This window comes from Scyliorhinus canicula, chromosome 12, assembly GCF_902713615.1.
Source record: "Scyliorhinus canicula chromosome 12, sScyCan1.1, whole genome shotgun sequence".
NCBI lineage: Eukaryota > Metazoa > Chordata > Chondrichthyes > Carcharhiniformes > Scyliorhinidae > Scyliorhinus > Scyliorhinus canicula.
The window spans coordinates 104,868,945-104,887,675 of NC_052157.1; the positions used below are offsets into that span (position 1 = coordinate 104,868,945).

Below are 18,731 nucleotides of genomic sequence, written 5' to 3' on the forward strand. Positions count from 1 at the left end.
TAAGACCTAGGTGAGGTGATTTTTTTTTCTCACAGGGTCATGAGTGTTTGGAGCTCCCTTCCTTAAAAGGTGATAGGGAGATAACCTTTGAATAATTTAAGGCAGAGCTAGGTAGATTATTGATAACCTTCCACCCCCGTGTTTAATAATCTTTATCATTGTCACAAGTGGGCTTACATTAATATTAATGAAGTTACTGTGAAAATCCCCTCGTCGCCACATTCCGGCACCTGTTCGGGTACACAGTTGGAGAATTCAGAATGTCCAATTCACCTCACAAGCACGTCTTTCGGGACTTGTGGGAGGAAACCAGGGGACCCGGAGGAAACCCATGCAAGCACGGGGAGAACGTGCAGACAGTGACCCAAGAGGGAATCCAACCCGAGGCCCTGACGCTGTGAAGCAACAGTGCTAACCACTGGGCTACCATGCCACCCATTTATCGGAGGTAGGCAGGAATGTGGGTTTGAAATTACAATCAGATCGTCCAAAATGGAGGAGCAGGCTTGAGGGACCAAGTGGAGCTCCTAATTCATATGTACATCTCATCCTCTCAACAAACCAATCATCCAATCACTGCTCATTCCTCAACTATCTATTCCAAGCCCAATTCCCACCCCAAAACAAACCAATTATCCAATTAAAAGTTTGATTACACATTGGGATTGTGGATGTGCCCATCTGAAATGCTCTAATAAATCTGTGGCCACCTGCAGCAGATTGAGTGGGAGGAATCTGGTGAGTCAGCATTTTAAAAGAAAGAAGGTCTTGCAATAATATAGCGCCTTTCATGACATCCCAAAGTACTTTCTGAATCTTTAGAATTCTCTACCCAGAGGGTTGTGAATGCTCCATTGTTGAAAATATTGAAGGTAGGGTGGCACAGTGGTTAGCACTGCTGCCTCATGGCACTCAGGACCCGGGTTTGATCCTGGCCCCGGGTCACTGTCCATGTGCATATTCACACCGTGTCTGCATAGGTCTCACCCCCACAACTCGAAGATGGATTGACCAAGCTAAATTGCCCCTTAATTGGGAAAAGAAAACGAGGTAACTTTACATTTATTTAAAAAAAAGAATATATTGAAGACTAGGACTGGCAGATTTTTGTGTCGGGGAACTATAAGGGATACGGGGTGTAGGTGGAAAAATGGAGTTGAGGCCCAAGATCAGTCAAGATCGCACTGCATAGCAAGACTGTGTAGTCTACTGCTTTTTGTTATGTTGAAGTGTCATCATTGTTCTAAAGCTCACACAAACAGCAAATGTGATCATGACCAGTGCTTCTGAATGTTTTACAAATATTTTAGAGGATAGATGGGGCCTCGGTTTAACAACTCAACTGAAATATGACATCTCTGACAGTGCAGAGACCACTCAGCATGGTACTGGGGTACTGGTTTTTAATGCTCACGTCCTGAAGTATGGGAGGTGACCCCACAAACGTCTGACTCAAGAGGAGAGAGTGCTGCAACTGCATCACAACTGATGATTTGGAGGAGGAAGAAAGATAAACAGTAATTCACACTCATTCAATGGCAGTTAATAAGGAGTTATAATTGCAGCTATAGCATACACTGCCAATTCAACAAGAGAGAAATTGTGCTTATCGTTCACTGCTTCACTGCTCTACTCTGGGAAGCCACTTCTCCAGCCCCTCCGATCAGAGTCTAGACCAGCTCCAGCTGTCACGTTGATTATTCAGGTATCTCAGGAAGCTAACTTCTACAAACACCAATTGCCCCCAGTAATGATGAGGCCAGGAGCTGCTGCTCTGCACTCAGGAAAGACATCAACAATGCTATTATGCTGGATAAGGTCACAATGCCACTCTCAAGCACTGGTCAGAAACCCAAACAAGTGCCATTTGGTGTGCTTCTGGTCTTCAATCATATAATTAAGTTATGAATGCCTTGTATGAATCGTCTCTCACAAGTGCAGCGTGTGGAACATCAATTACTGAGTCAGTCTCCGTAATCCTGCATTCAACAGTTAACAGTCAAGCAGGTAGTCTTGTTACAATTGTAGGAAATAGGATACAGACACAAGTTTTAAACAATATAAAAGCAGGATTACTGCAGGCACGCAGATTTCTTTAATAAGCTTCTTTGAGGGAGACTTTTTTCATCTCCTTGCAAAACAAAACTGACAATTGTCTGAACAGGCACCGCTGTTTAAATTAGAGGCGACTTCAAGCCAAGCTCACAACATTTGTATTTTGAAGCTTCACTGCACATCCACTGCTATAAAAAAAATACCTGTTTGCAATGGGGAGCCTGCTTTATTTTTTCTATCATGACTTGTGGACATCACTGGCAAGGCCAGCATTTGATGCCCATTCATAATTACCCTTCAACTGGCTTCCTAGACCATTTCAGGGAGGCAGTTAACGCATTGCTGTAGTTCCGGAGTATCATGTAGGCTAGACCAGGTAAGGATGGCAGATTTCCTTCCCTAAAGGACATTAGTAAACCAGATGGGTTTTTAAACAATAAATCGACAATATCATGGTCACCATGACTTGGACTCGCTTTCAATTTCATATTTTTATTGAGTTCAAATCCCACCAGCTGCCATGGTAGGATTCGAACTGCTGTCCCCAGAGCGTTTGGTCCAGTGACATTACCGCTACACCAGTCTGCCCTGTGCTGCCCCTTGCTGTGTCAGTGATAATATGGAAATGTTTCCATTCACTCAAACTCATGTAGTGAGTGCGGCAACTAGAGCGGCTGGAAGCTGGTTCCTGGAGAGGAGAGAAAATCAAGGAAAGTTTTGTTCGAGCTGTTCCGAATCCTAATTTTCTTTAAAAACAGAGCAAGTTCTGATCTGGATTTCAATGCCTGGAAGTATGCTGGAAGCAGATTCAACAGTAACTTTCAAAAGGAATTTGGATACCTGACGGAAAACAAAACAGTGCGATGGAGAAGGAGCAGGGGAGTGGGACTAAATTGGGAAGCAAAGAGTTAGAGGAGGCAGGATGGGTTGAATGGCTTTCCTTCTGTACTGTAAACGTCTGTAGAGGTGAACAAATTCTTTGGAGCTATGTTCCAGATAAAGACAAGAGATTGGGGGCACAATTTAGGTGGTGTAAGAGTATGTAGGCAGACTGCCTCATTTCCAACGTAAAGCTACATTACCCAAATAACATTGTTTTAACAATAAAGGATACTGAAGGTCTATAAATTCCCAAAGACATACACAAAATGATATAACAATAATATTATTAGGAAAGGAGGGTGTCAGATATATAGAAGGAATTGATGGAGCGGGAGAGCGCTCCGGTGGAGATCAAGTTCAAGTGGGAGGAGTAGCTGGGAGAGGAGGTGGGGCTGGGACATGAGCAGAGGCCTTGTAGAGGGTAAACGCGTCCTTGTTGTGTGCGAGGTTAAGCCTCGTCCAGTTTAAAGTGGTGCATAGGGCCCACATGATGGTGGCGAGGATGAGCAGGTTCTTTGCGGGGGTGGAAGACAGGTGTGGGCAGTGCACGGGAGGGGGCGCGAATCACTTCCCATGTTCTGGGTGTGTCCAGGACTGAGGGGGGTTCTCGGATGTTATGTCCGAGCTCCTGGGTGTGGCCGAGTCTGGAGGTGGTGATATTTGGTGTGTCAGAAGATCCGGGAAGGGGCGGAGGCGATGTGTAGACCTTTGCCTCCCCGATAGCTTGGAAACGGATTTTGATGTGTTGGTAGACCTCTGAGTCGCTGAAGGCAAGGGACTGGCGGTATTCCTGAAGCTTGAGAAAATCAAGCTCACTTTGCGGGGGTCGGTAGAGTGGTTTACTCGGCAATAGAAACCGTTCATTGATTTCTTCAAGGATCGAAGGGTCTGGGGGGGGGGGGGGGGGGGGTTAAGGGTATAAAATTGGGGAAGGTGGGAATGTGGTGGGGTGTTGGTATCGGGGAGGCTGGGGATCTGTGACTGTTTGTTTAGATTGATGCATTGTTCTTCTGATATTTTGTGTTTATAGGTAAAAAGCCTTGAATAAAAAAACAATAATCTCAGTAAGCTTGTGCTTATTTTAAACAGCATTTGGCAGTCTCCAGCACTGGAACGCTCACTCTCATCCCCCACCTTTGTTAAAATTCCATTTTAGCGGTTCACCTCTTGTCATAACAATGCCTGCAAAAAGCCGACCTCACATTTTTAAAAAGCCCCTGTCCTCAATCCCTTTGTAGTTCTGAGCAACTTGGCACCACAGCAGAGGGGCACCAGGGACTGTCTACACAGACAGGATGAATTGTTTTCCATAAATAGAACTGGATCACAGCCAGATCAGATTAACCGTTTACACTGTGCTGTTGTTTGGAATGATCATATGATCCACAACATGCGAATGGGAGATCCCAGGCAATGGTGAGACTTACTGGGAGATCTCTCCCAAGCCACAAACAAATTTCAATCTCTTCTTCCCCTATCATCTCTATGAATGTGCACAAATATGATATATACACCCTTAGTTGCATTTTTAGACAGTGAGGTCTCCAAAGTGAGTTAGGAGTTCTGAGCAGTCCAACCTTTAACGTGGTCTACCCATCACTTTCAGATGCTGACTCACCTGCAGAGGTTTTACCATAAGCTCTAATTTTCTTATCTACCATTACATTGTCGTGTTGTTCCCCTTCCTCTCCCCTGGCAGGACTGATCTTTGGATAGACTATCATGCTCCGAGCATGGTTAGTCTGACATCCAGTCAGAGTGCCATCCCGTGTTATCTCATGGCGAGCTGTGCTCAATGCTCTTACTAACAGGATGGAAGACAAAGCGGGCCAGCTTCTCGTACACACCAAGTAACACCAATGGGGGAAAAAAAAAAGCAGTGTACCCCCAGTTCCTTTTCATCGCTGTGAAACTGGCCATTCTGCCCATCATGTCTGCAGCAGCAGCTCAGGATGAGCATTCCACCGAGTGCCATTTGCCAAGAGAAGATAGAGACTGGCACCAAGATTTACTGATGAGCCCATTATTTTGGACAGCCACCCAAACAATGCTTGGTACTCTCAAAGCATGGACCCATTTAAAAGACATTTTGAGAGTCTGTCATATAATGAACAGATGATAAATGACTGGCGGGATGGTTCATCCAATCTATCACATACTGTTGCGTTGTTTCCTTACGTACTAACCATGGAACTGCATATACCCTGAGGTGCAAAAATAAATAAAGGCCAGTCAATGGATAAATTCTGAAATTTTCTCACTAATCTCTTCAAGTAATCAAAGCTCAGTCTAGGTGATCACTCTGGCCTCGGTCAATGTTACCTCTGCAGAGGTGATCTGCACTCCAGCCAGAAACAGGTGTTGCTTTCTCTGTACGGAGAACAATTCTAACACTCCAGCTGTGCAAGAGACAGCAATGATTTAAGCAGACTATATTGCAGTTGAGCACTTGTCGCAGTTCCTATCACCTGGACACAGGTGGGGGGGTATCTGTCATTTTTACTCCACAGGGTTTCATAATCAGGAGTCAAGAGCCAAACGCTTCCACAAAGACGGTGCCCCTTTAGGATTTTAACAGGAAGCAGTGCACATATGCTGCGCGATGCCAACTGCCTGCTCAACACTCAGGCAGGCAATGCAGCTGTTCCAGATGCTACAAAAAGCGAACTGACATTACTGGCCCTCCTCACTGCACGCTGGCACTGCAGCCTGCAATTCAGAACCCGGTCCCTTTGCCAGAGTTAATGATACAATTAGACTTCACATTCTTCAGATTTTTCTTTTTGTTGTTGTGAAAGACGGTTTCAATTATGGCTACATTCTCCCAAAGCTGAGTGTTCATTAAATCCATCATCATTTCGAGTCAATAAGGTTCGGGCGACTTGTATCCTCCAGGGTCCAGCCAGTAAGCCACTGGCAGCAAAAACACCGTTTCTGACAGGAAGGGTGTGAAAGGTCAGCCCGGTTGCAATTGGATCAGGTAATCTGTTCATTATTGGCCACCAGGACTAGATATAGTAATGTATACGGAGCATGTTATTCACAGCGTGGTTGAGACATTTCTCCATTCAAACCTCAATCGGATAATTTATAAATCAACAGGAGTTATATCAGGAACAAAGGCCCAAAGTTTCCTGAGGTGTCCTCAACGTCATAGAGGGGTCAAAAGAAGGTGGGTCTGTCTTATTCAGAAACTACAGTACAGATTCAGATTGGGTGGCATGCTGACAGCAGTTTATACACAGCTCTCAGGGCTGAGCAGAGAATATATTCGAAGCTGCGATATCATTTAATGTGAACATAGAACAGCAGGCGTTTAAAATTTGTGCACATCCTTAACCAAGTCAGCATTATGGCCTTCAGAAGATGGTGGTGGGTCACCTTAAACAACAGCAGTCCATGTTGTGTAGGTGCATTCACAGTACTGTTAGGGAAGGAGGTCCAGGATTATGACCCAGTGAGAATGAAGAATCGGCGCCACAGTTCAAAGTCAGAATAGCATGGTGGGGAACTTGCAGGTGCTGGTGTCCTCATGAGCATCTGCTGCCCTTACTCTTCTAGGTGGTAATTGTCATGGGTTTGGAAGGTGCTATTGAAGGAGCCTTTGAGGGTTTCTGCAGTGCATCTTACAGATGGTACATACTGCTGCCAGTGTGCTGGTGGTAGAGGGACTGAATATTTAAGGTGGTGGAAGGGGTGCCATCAAGCCAGCTGCTTTTTCCTGGATGGTGTCAAGCTTCATTAGTGTTGGTGATGCTGCACTCATCCAGGCATTTCGAGAGTATTCAATCACAATACTGACTTTAAAAAAAATAAATTTAGAGTACCCAATTATTTTTTCCAATTAAGGGGCAATTTAGCGTGGCTAATCCACCTATCCTGCACATCTTTTGGGTTGTGGGGGTGAAACCCATGCAGACACGGGGAGAATGTGCAAACTCCTCACAGACAGTGAGCCGGGATTCGAACCCGGATCCTCAGCGCCGTAGGCAGCAATGCTAACCACTGCGCCACCGTGCTGCCCTTCACAATACTGACTTAATTGTGTCTTATAAATGATGGACAAGCTTTGGGGAGTTAGGAAGTGAGCTATTTGCCACAGAATTCCCAGCCTCTAACCTGCTCTTATAGTCACAGTATTTAACAATAATTTTTATTGTCACAAGTAGGATTACATTAACACTGCAATGAAGTTACCATGAAAAGCCCCTAGTCGCCATATTCCGGTGCCTGTTCGGGTACACTGAGGGAGAATTCAGAATATCCAAATGACCTAACAGCACGTTTTTCGGGACTTGTGGGAGGAAACTGGAGCACCCGGAGGAAACCCTCACAGACATGGGGAGAACGTGGCTAGTCCAACTCAGTTTCTGGTTAATGGTAACCCAGCCCCAGGATGTTGATAATGGGGGATTCAGTGATGATAATGGCATTGAATGTCATGCGGAAATAATTATATTTTCACTTATTGAGGTGATCACTGCCCAACACTTGTGTAGCAAAAATGCTTTGGCCTCAGGGTAGCTGCACATAAACAGGAACAGAAGGAAGCCATTCAGCGCCTCAAGCCCATTGCATCGGAACAACAGACAAACATTCAGTATTGAGGCACCTCCGATTGTGGCTGATTTGTACCGCAACTCCAACTCCCGATAGTTTTACTGAAAACAGGCAGCCAATAAATAAAGGTACAGATCACTGCTTTAATTTAAAAGTTGAATATGGACAAAATATTTTTTTTGCATCGGGGGGGGGAAAATATAAACAAGAGTTCATGCCCTCACCCCTTGGTACAGACACATCCTGTATCCGACTTGATCACCAATGGCGATGAGTCCCTTTGTGGTGATGATACAGGATCTCAAAAAAGATACATTTTAAGAAAAGATTCTTTTTAATCAAAGGGGTATGGTTCATATAAATCTTGCGGTTTTACGCAGCACAGTTAAGGGTTAGACTGCACCTCCTGGACTGTGGAGCTCAAACCATTCAACCCAAATAACTGGGTCACTTGTGCTCTAACAGTCTAACGATTAGGTGTACTCCATATGCGAGATGCAAACATGTCACAGCTTTCAGTCACTCAACTTCACTCGTGGTCCAGCTACTGTAATCCAGGTTCTTGAGCACTCTGGAGTCAGAGGAGATCTGGAAAACCTGGATTTTAAACCAGCAAAGACCCCATGACATGTGATTACTCTGCCGCTCCATCTCTTCATTTTTCATGTTTCACAGTCACCCGCTTGCCTGCCTTATCGCCATGGCCCATCTCTGCTGCATTTGTTTTGGCCTTTTTAACCAGGCCACCTGACTCTGGCCCTGGCTTTCCTGTTGCCAATCTCTCCCGATTCCTCTTCCTTTTCCTCCTATTTCTCTTCTTCTCCTGACCAATCTCTGCGGCCTTCGGAACGGTTTCAGACTTCTCCAGGGAATTTTCTTTCCCTTCCTGCACATTCTCCTGAGCTGGGCCTTTATTCTTCTTCCAGTTCTTCCGCTTCTTGGTTTCCGGGAGAAATCCTTTCTTCTTCTTCTTCAGGACCCCCTCCCCGGCCACTGGGCTTTGTACCTGTGCTTCCACCTTCTCCTTCTTAGGTCGCCTGTCAACACAATGCGAGAACGAAGAAATGTTAAACCAGCAAACATGTTAGACCGGCCGACACTCCCCGCTAAACACAAGAGCAGAGAATCCAAGAGCTGACACCTCTCCCTAGCCCAGGGCAGGAATGAGGATCCAGGGCAGGCTGGCTGGCATGCTCCCAGTCTACTGACTGCAGTCCAATTCAGCGCCCCTTTTGGACCAGATAATAGCACCCTTTTCAGAAACTGAATAGGCAATGAAAGAGGAGAGGTGCTTACTTGAATCCGAGCCGTTTCATCACATGCCAGTACACGTCATCCACGTGCGAAGCCTTGCCAAACTCTTCCAGCTGCCCCAGTTTCTGCAGGCTGGGTGCCAGCTGGCTTACCGAGACATTGAGCTTCTGTAGGACAAAAATGCACAAATCAGACGCTGACATATAACAACAGTCTTTCACTCGACAAGTGGGAGCCTGGGAGGGAAACCAACCAATTAAATGCAGGACTTTACCTCAGTGACCTACCAAAAACTGAGAATCTATGGGCTGGATTTTAACCACCATGACAGGTAGCCCCTATTGGGAAATTTTGCGAGACACATCTTGGTTTAAAGAGTCCTGTGAGGCCCAATTTCCGTTTCCGGGGAAGGGATATAGTCAGGCTCGCCAACCATAGAAGCAGATCCTAGGCGACCACTAGAGCAAGAGAGTGCAGAGGTGGGCTGGTTAGAAAGCCCACCTCAGTTCCCTGGGACAGCTAAGGGGTTAGGCACTTTTAGCTCACCCACTGCCCATTCCCCCACCATATTAACTCTTGACCCCATCAACCCCCATGCGTCCTAATGGCCTCTCCACCTCTCCATGGTATTCACCTCGTATCCATCGGCACACCTCAGGAGCAACTTGGTGATATACAAACAACCTAATACAGCTCTCATTCGTACACACTGGACAGTGAAAAAGCTCCCAATCAAGAAAAGTTTTCAAATCTCAAGTGTAAATCTCTTTTACTCTTTCTTCTTTCATGGGACACAAAAGCCACTGGCAAGACCAGAATTTGTTGCCCATCCCTAACTGCCTTGAACTGAGTAGCTTGCTCAGCCATTTCAGAGGGCATGTAAGAGTCAACCACATTGCAAGGGCCTGGAATCACATGTAGGCCAGACCGGATAAGGACGGCAGATTTCCTTCCCAAAAGGACATTAGATCACCAGATTTTTTTTTACAACAATTCTTTCATGTTCACCATTACTGAGACTAGCTTAATATTCCAGATTCAGTAATTCAATTCAAATTCCATTCGCTGTCATGGTAGGATTTGAACCCATACGCCCAGTGCACTTGTCTGACCACTAAGATTACTGGTCCAGTGACATTTTGCTACCAATTCCCCATTTTATAAAAACAAACAAACTTCTTTTCAGGCCTCACATTGAACCCCAAGGACAGTTAATCCTTTACAGCCTCTTTATCAAATTGTGAATTCAGGGATAATTATCACTTGTATTTTCTCTGTGTGAAAAGTACCTGGTTACAGGTAAAATGCTTTGAGAGTTTCTAAAAACAAAACTCATCCTTCCACCTTAGCTTACGTGCTGCCCAATTTGAAAGGAAAAACAGCAAGCACCCCACCTCTTCTTATGTAAACTATGCTACAGTATACACCGTGCTACAGTAGCAATATGCTTATTCAACGGAGGGCACGACCGAACAGCCATGTTGCGCCCAAAAAGCAGCGTGCCGCAACTTGGCTGTTGGAAATCGGATGACCCCGCTCCCGAAATTTATCCGGGTTGCAAGATCTAACGCGATCTCGCGAGATGTTGCATTGCAAATCCTGCCCATTGTGGGCAGGATTACTTTTTAACAGGGAGGCAGCTAGCCTCATTCTAATATGCAGTTTCCCGATGCACTGGAGGCATTGGGATCAATGCCTTTCTCCTCGGTAATCTCGGGCGAGCAGCGTTCAATGCTGGTCTCCACAAACAGGAACTAGATGGAACGGCACTCGTGGAGTTCTCTCAGGGCACCCTTTGGGCAGGGAGGTCCCAAGACTTCAAAAAGCGCTTTACAGCCTGTGAATTTGTTTTGTTGTAGTGTGGTCACATATGTAATGTAGGATTTGCAGCAGCCAATTTGCACATCGCAAGGTCACACAAACTGCAGTGTGATGGTGACTAGATCATCTGTTTCAGGGTGGAGTGATAAATGTTGGGCAGGAAGCCTACTATTCTTTGAATCATGCCATTTCCCCATGTGTTGAGGTGTTCTGTCTTATTCTCCTACTCCTATAGCTGAGCAGAGAGCAGCTGCTGGTGGGGGATGTGGTGGGTGGAGGACACATGCAGAATTGGATAGCTCCTGTTCGTCACACGACCACCAATATTCTGGCCCATTTAGTGAGTCCTTGTTTTCCCAGTCCTTGCTGAATACTTGTTGTCATTTACTTGTATAAAGCAAAGAATGATGGGAGTTAGTTGAGCTTTTATGCCAGACAATGGGAGTTGGTGATTTATTGGAGAAACCTGGAGGAATAGTCAGGTCTGGGCTCTCCCATTGTGGAATGCTACTTCAATGGCCTTTTGACACCATGTCATATGGCCCAAATGTCCAATAATTCACGAACACCAGAGGCATATTGCCCTCCTCCACCACACCATGTCGGGGCCCTGTGATTTAACTCAATCATCTGTTTACCTAAGAAAGGACGTACTGGGGCTGGAGGGCATGCAGAGGAGATCCCAGTGCTGAAGGGGTTGGATTATGAGGAGAGGTTGAGTAGACTGGGACTGTACTCGTTGGAATTTAGAAGGATGAGGAGGGATCTTACAGAAACATATAAAATTATGAAGAGAATAGATAGGATAGATGCGGGCTGGTTGTTTCCACTGGCGGGTGAAAGCAGAACTAGGGGGCGTAGCCTCAAAATAAGGGGAAGTAGATTTAAGACTGAGCTGAGGAGGAACTTCTTCACCCAAAGGGTTGTGAATCTATGGAATTCCTTGCCCAGTGAAGCAGTTGAGGCTCCTTCATTAAATGTTTTTAAGATAAAGATAGATAGTTTTTTTGAAGAATAAAGGTATTAAGGGTTATGGTGTTCGGGCCAGAAAGTGGAGCTGAGTCCACAAAAGATCAGCCATGATCTCATTGAATGGCGGAGCAGGTTCGAGGGGCCAGATGGCCTACTCCTGCTCCTAGTTCTTATGTTCAGAACATCTGCCCGTTTATCATTCACAAAAGAGGCCAATTTCGGTATGCACTTTTGCCCTCTTTTACCTGTTGATCTACAATCTTAATGAGACCGGCAATCAGCTCCAAGCATTTCATCACTTTCTCCTGGTCCACCTTTAGTTTAATCTTTGTCACACTTTGCAAATACTGTGGAAGAGAAAAAAAAAACAATATAGAACTTTTGTAACCCATTCACTGCAACACGTTCCACCTTATAAACTAAATTCATTTCCTCCCCTCCTTGGCCAGGTTATGGTTCTATAGGGATCAGCTGTTCTCTGGTACCTCACCTCCCATTGTTATTGAAGGTGTCTCCTGGTTAGTGGCCAAGGACATTCACCTGCCCATACCATCACTGACAGCAATGCTTCATGCATTGATTTTTATGTTTTCTTTATAGTTCCAATCTCTCCCTCAAGCGCAGTTCAGCCATTCTGACTTCCTGTGCACCCTCGACTTCCTTCAACACACCATTGGTGGCCTAGCTATCAGCCACCGGGCTTCGAGTTCTGCGATTCCCTCTCTAAATCTCTTGCACCTACACCCAACTCCCTCTCATCCTAAATAACATCCCCCAGAACTTAGCTCGTTGACCACGGGTTTGGGAATCTATCTCAATATCTCCTTATCTGACTTGCTGCTTGATCTTGTACAGTATTGTGGAATGTCTTACTAAATTTAAAAAAAATTTAGAGTACCCAATTCATTTTTTCCAATTAAGGGGCAATTTAGCGTGACCAATCCACCTAGCCTGCACATCTTTGGGTTGTGGGAGGCGAAACCCACGCAAACACGGGGAGAATGTGCAAACTCCACACGGACGGTGTCCCAGAGCCAGGATCGAACCTGGGACCTCGACGCCGTGAGAATGTCATACTAAATTAAAGATTTTCTGTAAATACAAGTTGTTAGAACCGTAGCCTCCTTATGGTCCTGGTGCACCGTTGCTTTCATGTACACCACGAACACACTAACACTGCCGGAGCACCGCCCTGTGCTGGAGTACTCCATGATGAGCACTGGCTCCTATCTGGCATTTTAGACAACTGGCCACACAAATCTCGACAATGACCAGCAGTAGGCTATCGACTGTGGGGCAGTGCAGCAGAGTTTGGTTGCATTGCTAAACATTTAATTTTCAGCAGGGGTCTCCAGTTAGTAAATAAATCTTCGGAATCCTGACTTATTACTCGTTTTCCCATCATGACATCGAATATGTGCTGAAGCTTGGGAGGAAAGAGGTTATCAAAGTAATTTAAAGTACATTTTTACTTCCGATTGCTCCTTCCCCAGTCTCTCTTCCCCTAGTATTATAATCACACCGTGAAGCAAAACTATCACTGGGTTCTGCCATCAAATGACATTTCAGTCATAAAGACAATATAGAACAGGCAGTCTGACAGGTACTACACTTTGAAGTTCAAAGGGCATTAATGGGAAGAATATCTGAACATACCAGAGCTGCACATTGGCAAAGATAGGGCCAGAACTGGCAGAGTTTTAAGCGGTTTATAGCACTCGGAGCCGTTACTTTTCATCTTACTGTTACAAACATGCTTTAACAATGCAGTTTACAAGGACTGAAAGCCTGCGAGAGAACCAGCTTCTGATAAATATGTGGGAAGAAAACAGCTCTAGATAAATATTTTGCAGCTTTCCTGAATTACCCCGAAGGGAAGCAAGAAATCTTGTATTTTTGTAGGAGACGGAATAAGCTAGGTTAGATTCAACCTAGCTTATGTGAGAAGGCAAAAAATACACAAGTCTAGAGGAGAACAGGCTTGATGGCCCATTTACTTCCTTGTGCGGCAAAGAGGTCATACTATTGGTCATGACAGTCAACTTTTTAACTTCTCCAATCGGAGAGAGCATAGCTTCAACTTCAATGAGACACAGGTGAGGCTCAATAAGATTTTGAGTTGGAACAAAACGGTCAGAATTTGCTGCAACCAGTGAGTGGAAGTACACCTGCCTTTTACTAGACTTACCATTGCCCGTTAAAACCCCAAGAGCTCTTACGAGGCAAAGTGCTGCAAGTGGGAGATCACCATGGTGCAGTGCCCTCTGCAGGACATGGAAGACTTGTGTGATTGACTAAATGACTGTATCTCCAAAACAAATCAGTTGAAGAATAATTAATAAATGGGGTCTGAACCAGGGTATACAAATTAGAGCAGTGAATTCAACATCAAATTATAGGAAGTGAAAAAGTGAGACAAAAAATTGGATTGGGAGGGGAAAAAAGCAAACAATTTAAAAACAAATCTAAGAAACGTCCCCAACAAATACAAATATGAAAGCATGGGATCCCACGCCTGTACAGGTGAATTCTCAATGTCAGGCTTGTTGGTTGAAAGTAAATAAGACTCATCATTAAAAAAGGTACTTAGAAACGGACAAGCCCTAACCTATATGGTGAGTTTAGTCCACACCTACAAGACGACAAACTTCATGATGTTTTAACCCATTTGAATGGGAAGCCAACCAGTGAGATTCTTTCCTTGTATGGATTGTGGTGCAGCACATCTTGATTTGTGTATTAACAATGAGCACCATTGATTTTAAATTCTGCTCCATTGTCTTGAATGGATCTCCATTTGAATTACTTGCTGGTTATTTGAGTAAGTCAATTACCTGTTTAATCTGGTTGATGACTTGATTGATGATCTTTTCCCCCTCGGTGTCTGTCCAAGTTTCTCTCACCTCCCGGGTCTGCAGAGCCTTCAGAACGAGGGAGCAAGCCTGACCCTATAAAATAGCAAAATGGAAACGGTTATTCCAACACAAAGTAGTGACCAATCCAAAACCTTTCATCAAAGGTGCCTTCCCACCAATTACCTTCATCTGTGTCTTGAATAAACTCACTCTATTTCAGACTTTACATCATGATGTGGAGATGCCGGCGTTGGACTGGGGTGAGCACAGTACGAAGTCTTACAATAACAGGTTAAAGTTCAACAGGTTTGTTTCAAATCACTAGCTTTCGGAGCACAGCTCCTTCCTCAGGTGAACGAAGAGGTAGGTTCCAGAAACATATATATAGACAAAGTCAATGATGCAAGATGATACTTTGAATGAGTTTTTTTTTAATTTAGCGTAGCCAATTATTTTTCTTTTTCCAATTAAGGGGCAATTTAGCATGGCCAATCTGTAGATAGTTCAGGCAGTGCCCTATTTGTCCCCCCCCCTTCACCAACACTCTGACTCCCTCCCTCCCCACCACCCCCTCCCTTCCCTTCTGTTGGTACAGAGGGGAGGGTATCTGGTCTCTCCAGCGCAAAGTCTGGTGCTTGTACCATTTGTTTTTTGTAGAAACATGTTGTGAACTGTTTTGATAATCAGAGTATCTCCCCGTTCATTGATACTGAGGGGAGGATACCCTGTTTCTCCAACACAAAATGAGTGTTTGTACCGTTTGGCCTTGTATATGTTTTTTACTGTTTTAATAAAAAGATATGGCCAATCCACCTAACCAGCACATCTTTGGGTTGTGGGGGCTGAAACTCAAGCAGACGTGTGGAGAATGTGCAAACTCCACACAGACAGTGACCCAGGGCCGAGATTTGAACCCGGGTCCTCAGCGCCGCAGTCCCAGTGCTAACCACTACGCCACATACCGCCCAGAATGAAAATCTTTACATCAGCTAGCAAAACAGTGTTGACGAGAGATGAGCGTTGCTACCAGAAAGGGAATTTCACTATTCATGGTCTCTTTTGCACCTTCAACACATGGAGTGCGCAAGATGAGGCCAATAGCAACATAGTACCCAATGTTTCAAACAACAGAATCAAATAAATCCCAAAAGTTACAAATTTGGATTGAAAAGGTAGAAAATAATGCAGAGTTCAAATAGTGGATCATCATGCATGGCAGCACGGTTGCTTCACAGCTCCTTGGTCCCAGGTTCGATTCCCACTTGGGTCACTGTCTGTACGGAGTCTGCACGTTTGCCCCGTGTCTACTTGGGTTTCCTCTCAAGTCCCAAAAGACGTGCTGTTAGGTGAATTGGACATTCTGAATTCTCCCTCTGTGTTCCCAAACAGACGCCGGAATGTGGCGACTCGGGGCTTTTCACAGTAACTTCATTGCAGTGTTAATGTAAGCCTACTTGTGACACTAAAGATTATTAAATGGAAAATGAAACTAATTGGGATCTATTTACTTACTCACCTGAATTGTGCAGTGACAACAGACGTTCACCCCCACTTATCAATTTAAATAGCAACCACTTGCTAAAGACAAATGGACAATTCTCCAGGAGTCATTTCTCTAACCTGCACAAGGTGGATTTTACATGGGAACATTGGAGGAGTAGGCCATTTGCCCATCGAACCTGCTCTGCCATTCAAACAGATCACGGCTGATTACTACTTCTAGACTATCTTCTCCCACTATCCCACCATCCCTCAATGTCATCAGTATCCAGGAATCTACTGACTTTTGTCCTGAACCTGCTCAATGACTGAGCTTCCACAGCCCTCTAGGGTGAGAATTCCAAAGCTTCTGAGTTACGAAAGTCCTCTTCATCTCAGTCCTAAATGGCCTGTCCTTATTCTGAGACTGTATCCTTTGGTTCTTGATTCACTTGCTTGAGGAAACATCCTACCTACATCTACTCTGTCATGCCACTGTGAGAATTTTGCAAGTTCAGCAATATCTCCTCTTATTCTGCGAAACTCTGCAGAATACAGGCCCAGTTTCCCCAATCCCTCCTCAAAAGGCAATGACATTTAGTGACAAATGAGCCTAAATCTTAATGATCAGGGTTCACATTTACAGAGCAAGGTTTTTTTCCTTGTGACACTGGCCAAAATAAGCACAATTACTCTTTAATACAGTATCACCAAAAACTTTGACTTGTATCTACATTTGCACCACATACACACTTGGCTCAGGATAGGACCTTGTGATTTATAAGAACCGAAATCTGTCACAACAATAAATCTGAAAGGGTAAGCATGTTTGCACAATTACTTTGTCCCTAAACCACATATTAGATTTAAAATATTTCAAACAGAGCTCAAGCAGTGGGATGGAGGGGTCAGTTCATGAATGTATTCACGTGCTGTACGCAGTCATGCTTCGGACAGGAACATTTCTGTCCTATATTTTCTTGTACAGATGCACAGAGTTACAGTTGGTAAGTGGGAGTTTTTCAAAAGGGTGTTAACTAGGGTTCAGGGTGAGCTGTTAGAGTGAAGGGTAAGGCTGGGAGAAGTAGGTAACCCTGGATGACACGGGATTTCGAGGCCATGGTCAGAAGGCAGAAGGAGGCATACGACATGCATAGGCAACTGGGATCAAGTGGATCCCTTGAAGAGTATAGGGCTTGTCGGAGTAGAGTTAAGTTAAGAGAGAAATCAGAGGGCAAAAAGGGGACATGAGATTGTCTTGGCAGATAAGGCAAAGGAAAATCCAAAGATTTACAGATACATAAAGAGCAAAAGAGTGACTAGGGAGAATGTACGGCCTCTTAAGGATAAACAAGGTTATCTATATGTGGAACCACAAGGGATGGGAGAGGTCCTAAATGAATATTTCTCATCAGTATTTACTGTTGGGAGAGGCACGAACGTTGGGGAAATTGGGAAAATAAAAAGTGATGTCTTGAGGAGTGGACATATTACAGAGAAGGAGGTGCTGGAGGTATTAAAGCGCATCAAGATAGGTAAATCTCCGGGACCTGATGAAATGTATCCCAGGCTGCAGTAGGAGGCTAGGGAGGAAATTGCCGGCCCCCCAGCCGAGATATTTAAATCATTGATAGCCACAGGAGAGGTGCCTAAAGATTGGAGGGTAGCAAATGTTGTTTAAGAAGGGCTGTAGGGATAAGCCTGGGAACTACAGACCCGTTGGTGAGCCTTATCTCTGTAGTGGGTAAGTTGTTAGAAGGTATTCTGAGGAACAGGATCTACAGGCATTTAGACAGTCAAGGGCTAATTAGGGAAAGTCAGCATGGCGGAAAGGAAAGAAAGTTATATAAGATTGTAACAGGATCTTGACCAATTGGGTCAGTGGACCGATGAATAGCAGATGGAGTTTAATTTGGATAAATGTGAGGTGATGCATTTTGGTAGATCAAATCAGGACAGGACCTACTCAGTTAATGGTCGGGAGTTGGGGAGAGTTACAGAACAAAGAGATTTAAGAGTACAGGTTCATAGCTCCTTGAAGGTGGAGTCACAGGTGGACAGTGTGGTGAAGAAGCTTTTATTGGTCAGAATATTGAATACAGGAGTTGGTACGTCTTGTTGAAGTTGTACAAGACATTGGTAAGACCACACATGGAATACCGCACAGGTGGGATGTTGATGTTCTTTTTTTCATTTCATTTATTTTTTGCAGGATGTGGATTTACTGGCTAGGCCAGAATTTGTTGCCCATCCCTAATTGCCCTTGAGAAAGTGGTGGTGAGCTGCCTTCTTGAACCGCGGCAGTCCATGTGGCATAAGTACACCCACTGCACTATTAGGGAGGGAGTTTCAGAATTTTGACTCAGAAAGTGAAGGAACGGCCGATATATTTCCGGGTTGTGGCAGGGGACGACTTAGAGGGGATCCTCCAGATGATAGCGTTCCATCCTAAAGTTAACAGATGAAACCTGGTCATAGCATAAATTAAGTCTACACAGTCCAGATGAGGTGCAACAAGAATTGTGCCATGTTACCCTCTGCTTCGTTGCACTTTTCATGATGTTTAATTAACAGTTTAGCTATTCAGTAACCCACTGAAATACACCAGCCTTTCTGTAATCTAAGGGAAGGCAGTGTGGTTGGTGTGAAGAAACACATTCTGAAAAAGTTATTTAAATTCTTGTGAACTGACTAAATCTTTGTTTTCTCAGACCTTTGCACAATTAAATTTCCTGCTTTGCGTATCTTGATTCTTAAAATTCTCTCATGGGATATGGGTGTTGTTGGCAAGGCTAGCATTTGGTGCCTAGTCCGAAGTGATCTTGAGAATGTAGTGTTGAGCTGCCTTCTCGA

At 44.6% G+C, this 18,731-nt stretch overlaps 1 protein-coding gene across 1 annotated transcript in view; it reads right to left on the bottom strand.

Moving 5' to 3' along the window:
• Nucleotides 1–7,620: 7,620 nt before the first annotated feature.
• mybbp1a (MYB binding protein (P160) 1a) overlaps nucleotides 7,621–18,731 on the bottom strand; it is a 107,039-nt gene continuing 95,928 nt past the window's right edge. Inside the window, exons 24-27 of the mRNA XM_038813653.1 lie at nucleotides 14,379–14,492; nucleotides 11,790–11,891; nucleotides 8,794–8,918; nucleotides 7,621–8,534 (exon numbers count right to left, since the gene is read on the bottom strand). Of these exons, the coding sequence (XP_038669581.1) occupies nucleotides 8,153–8,534; nucleotides 8,794–8,918; nucleotides 11,790–11,891; nucleotides 14,379–14,492 (723 nt within the window). The 3' untranslated portion in view covers nucleotides 7,621–8,152. The remainder of the gene's footprint in view (nucleotides 8,535–8,793; nucleotides 8,919–11,789; nucleotides 11,892–14,378; nucleotides 14,493–18,731) is intronic.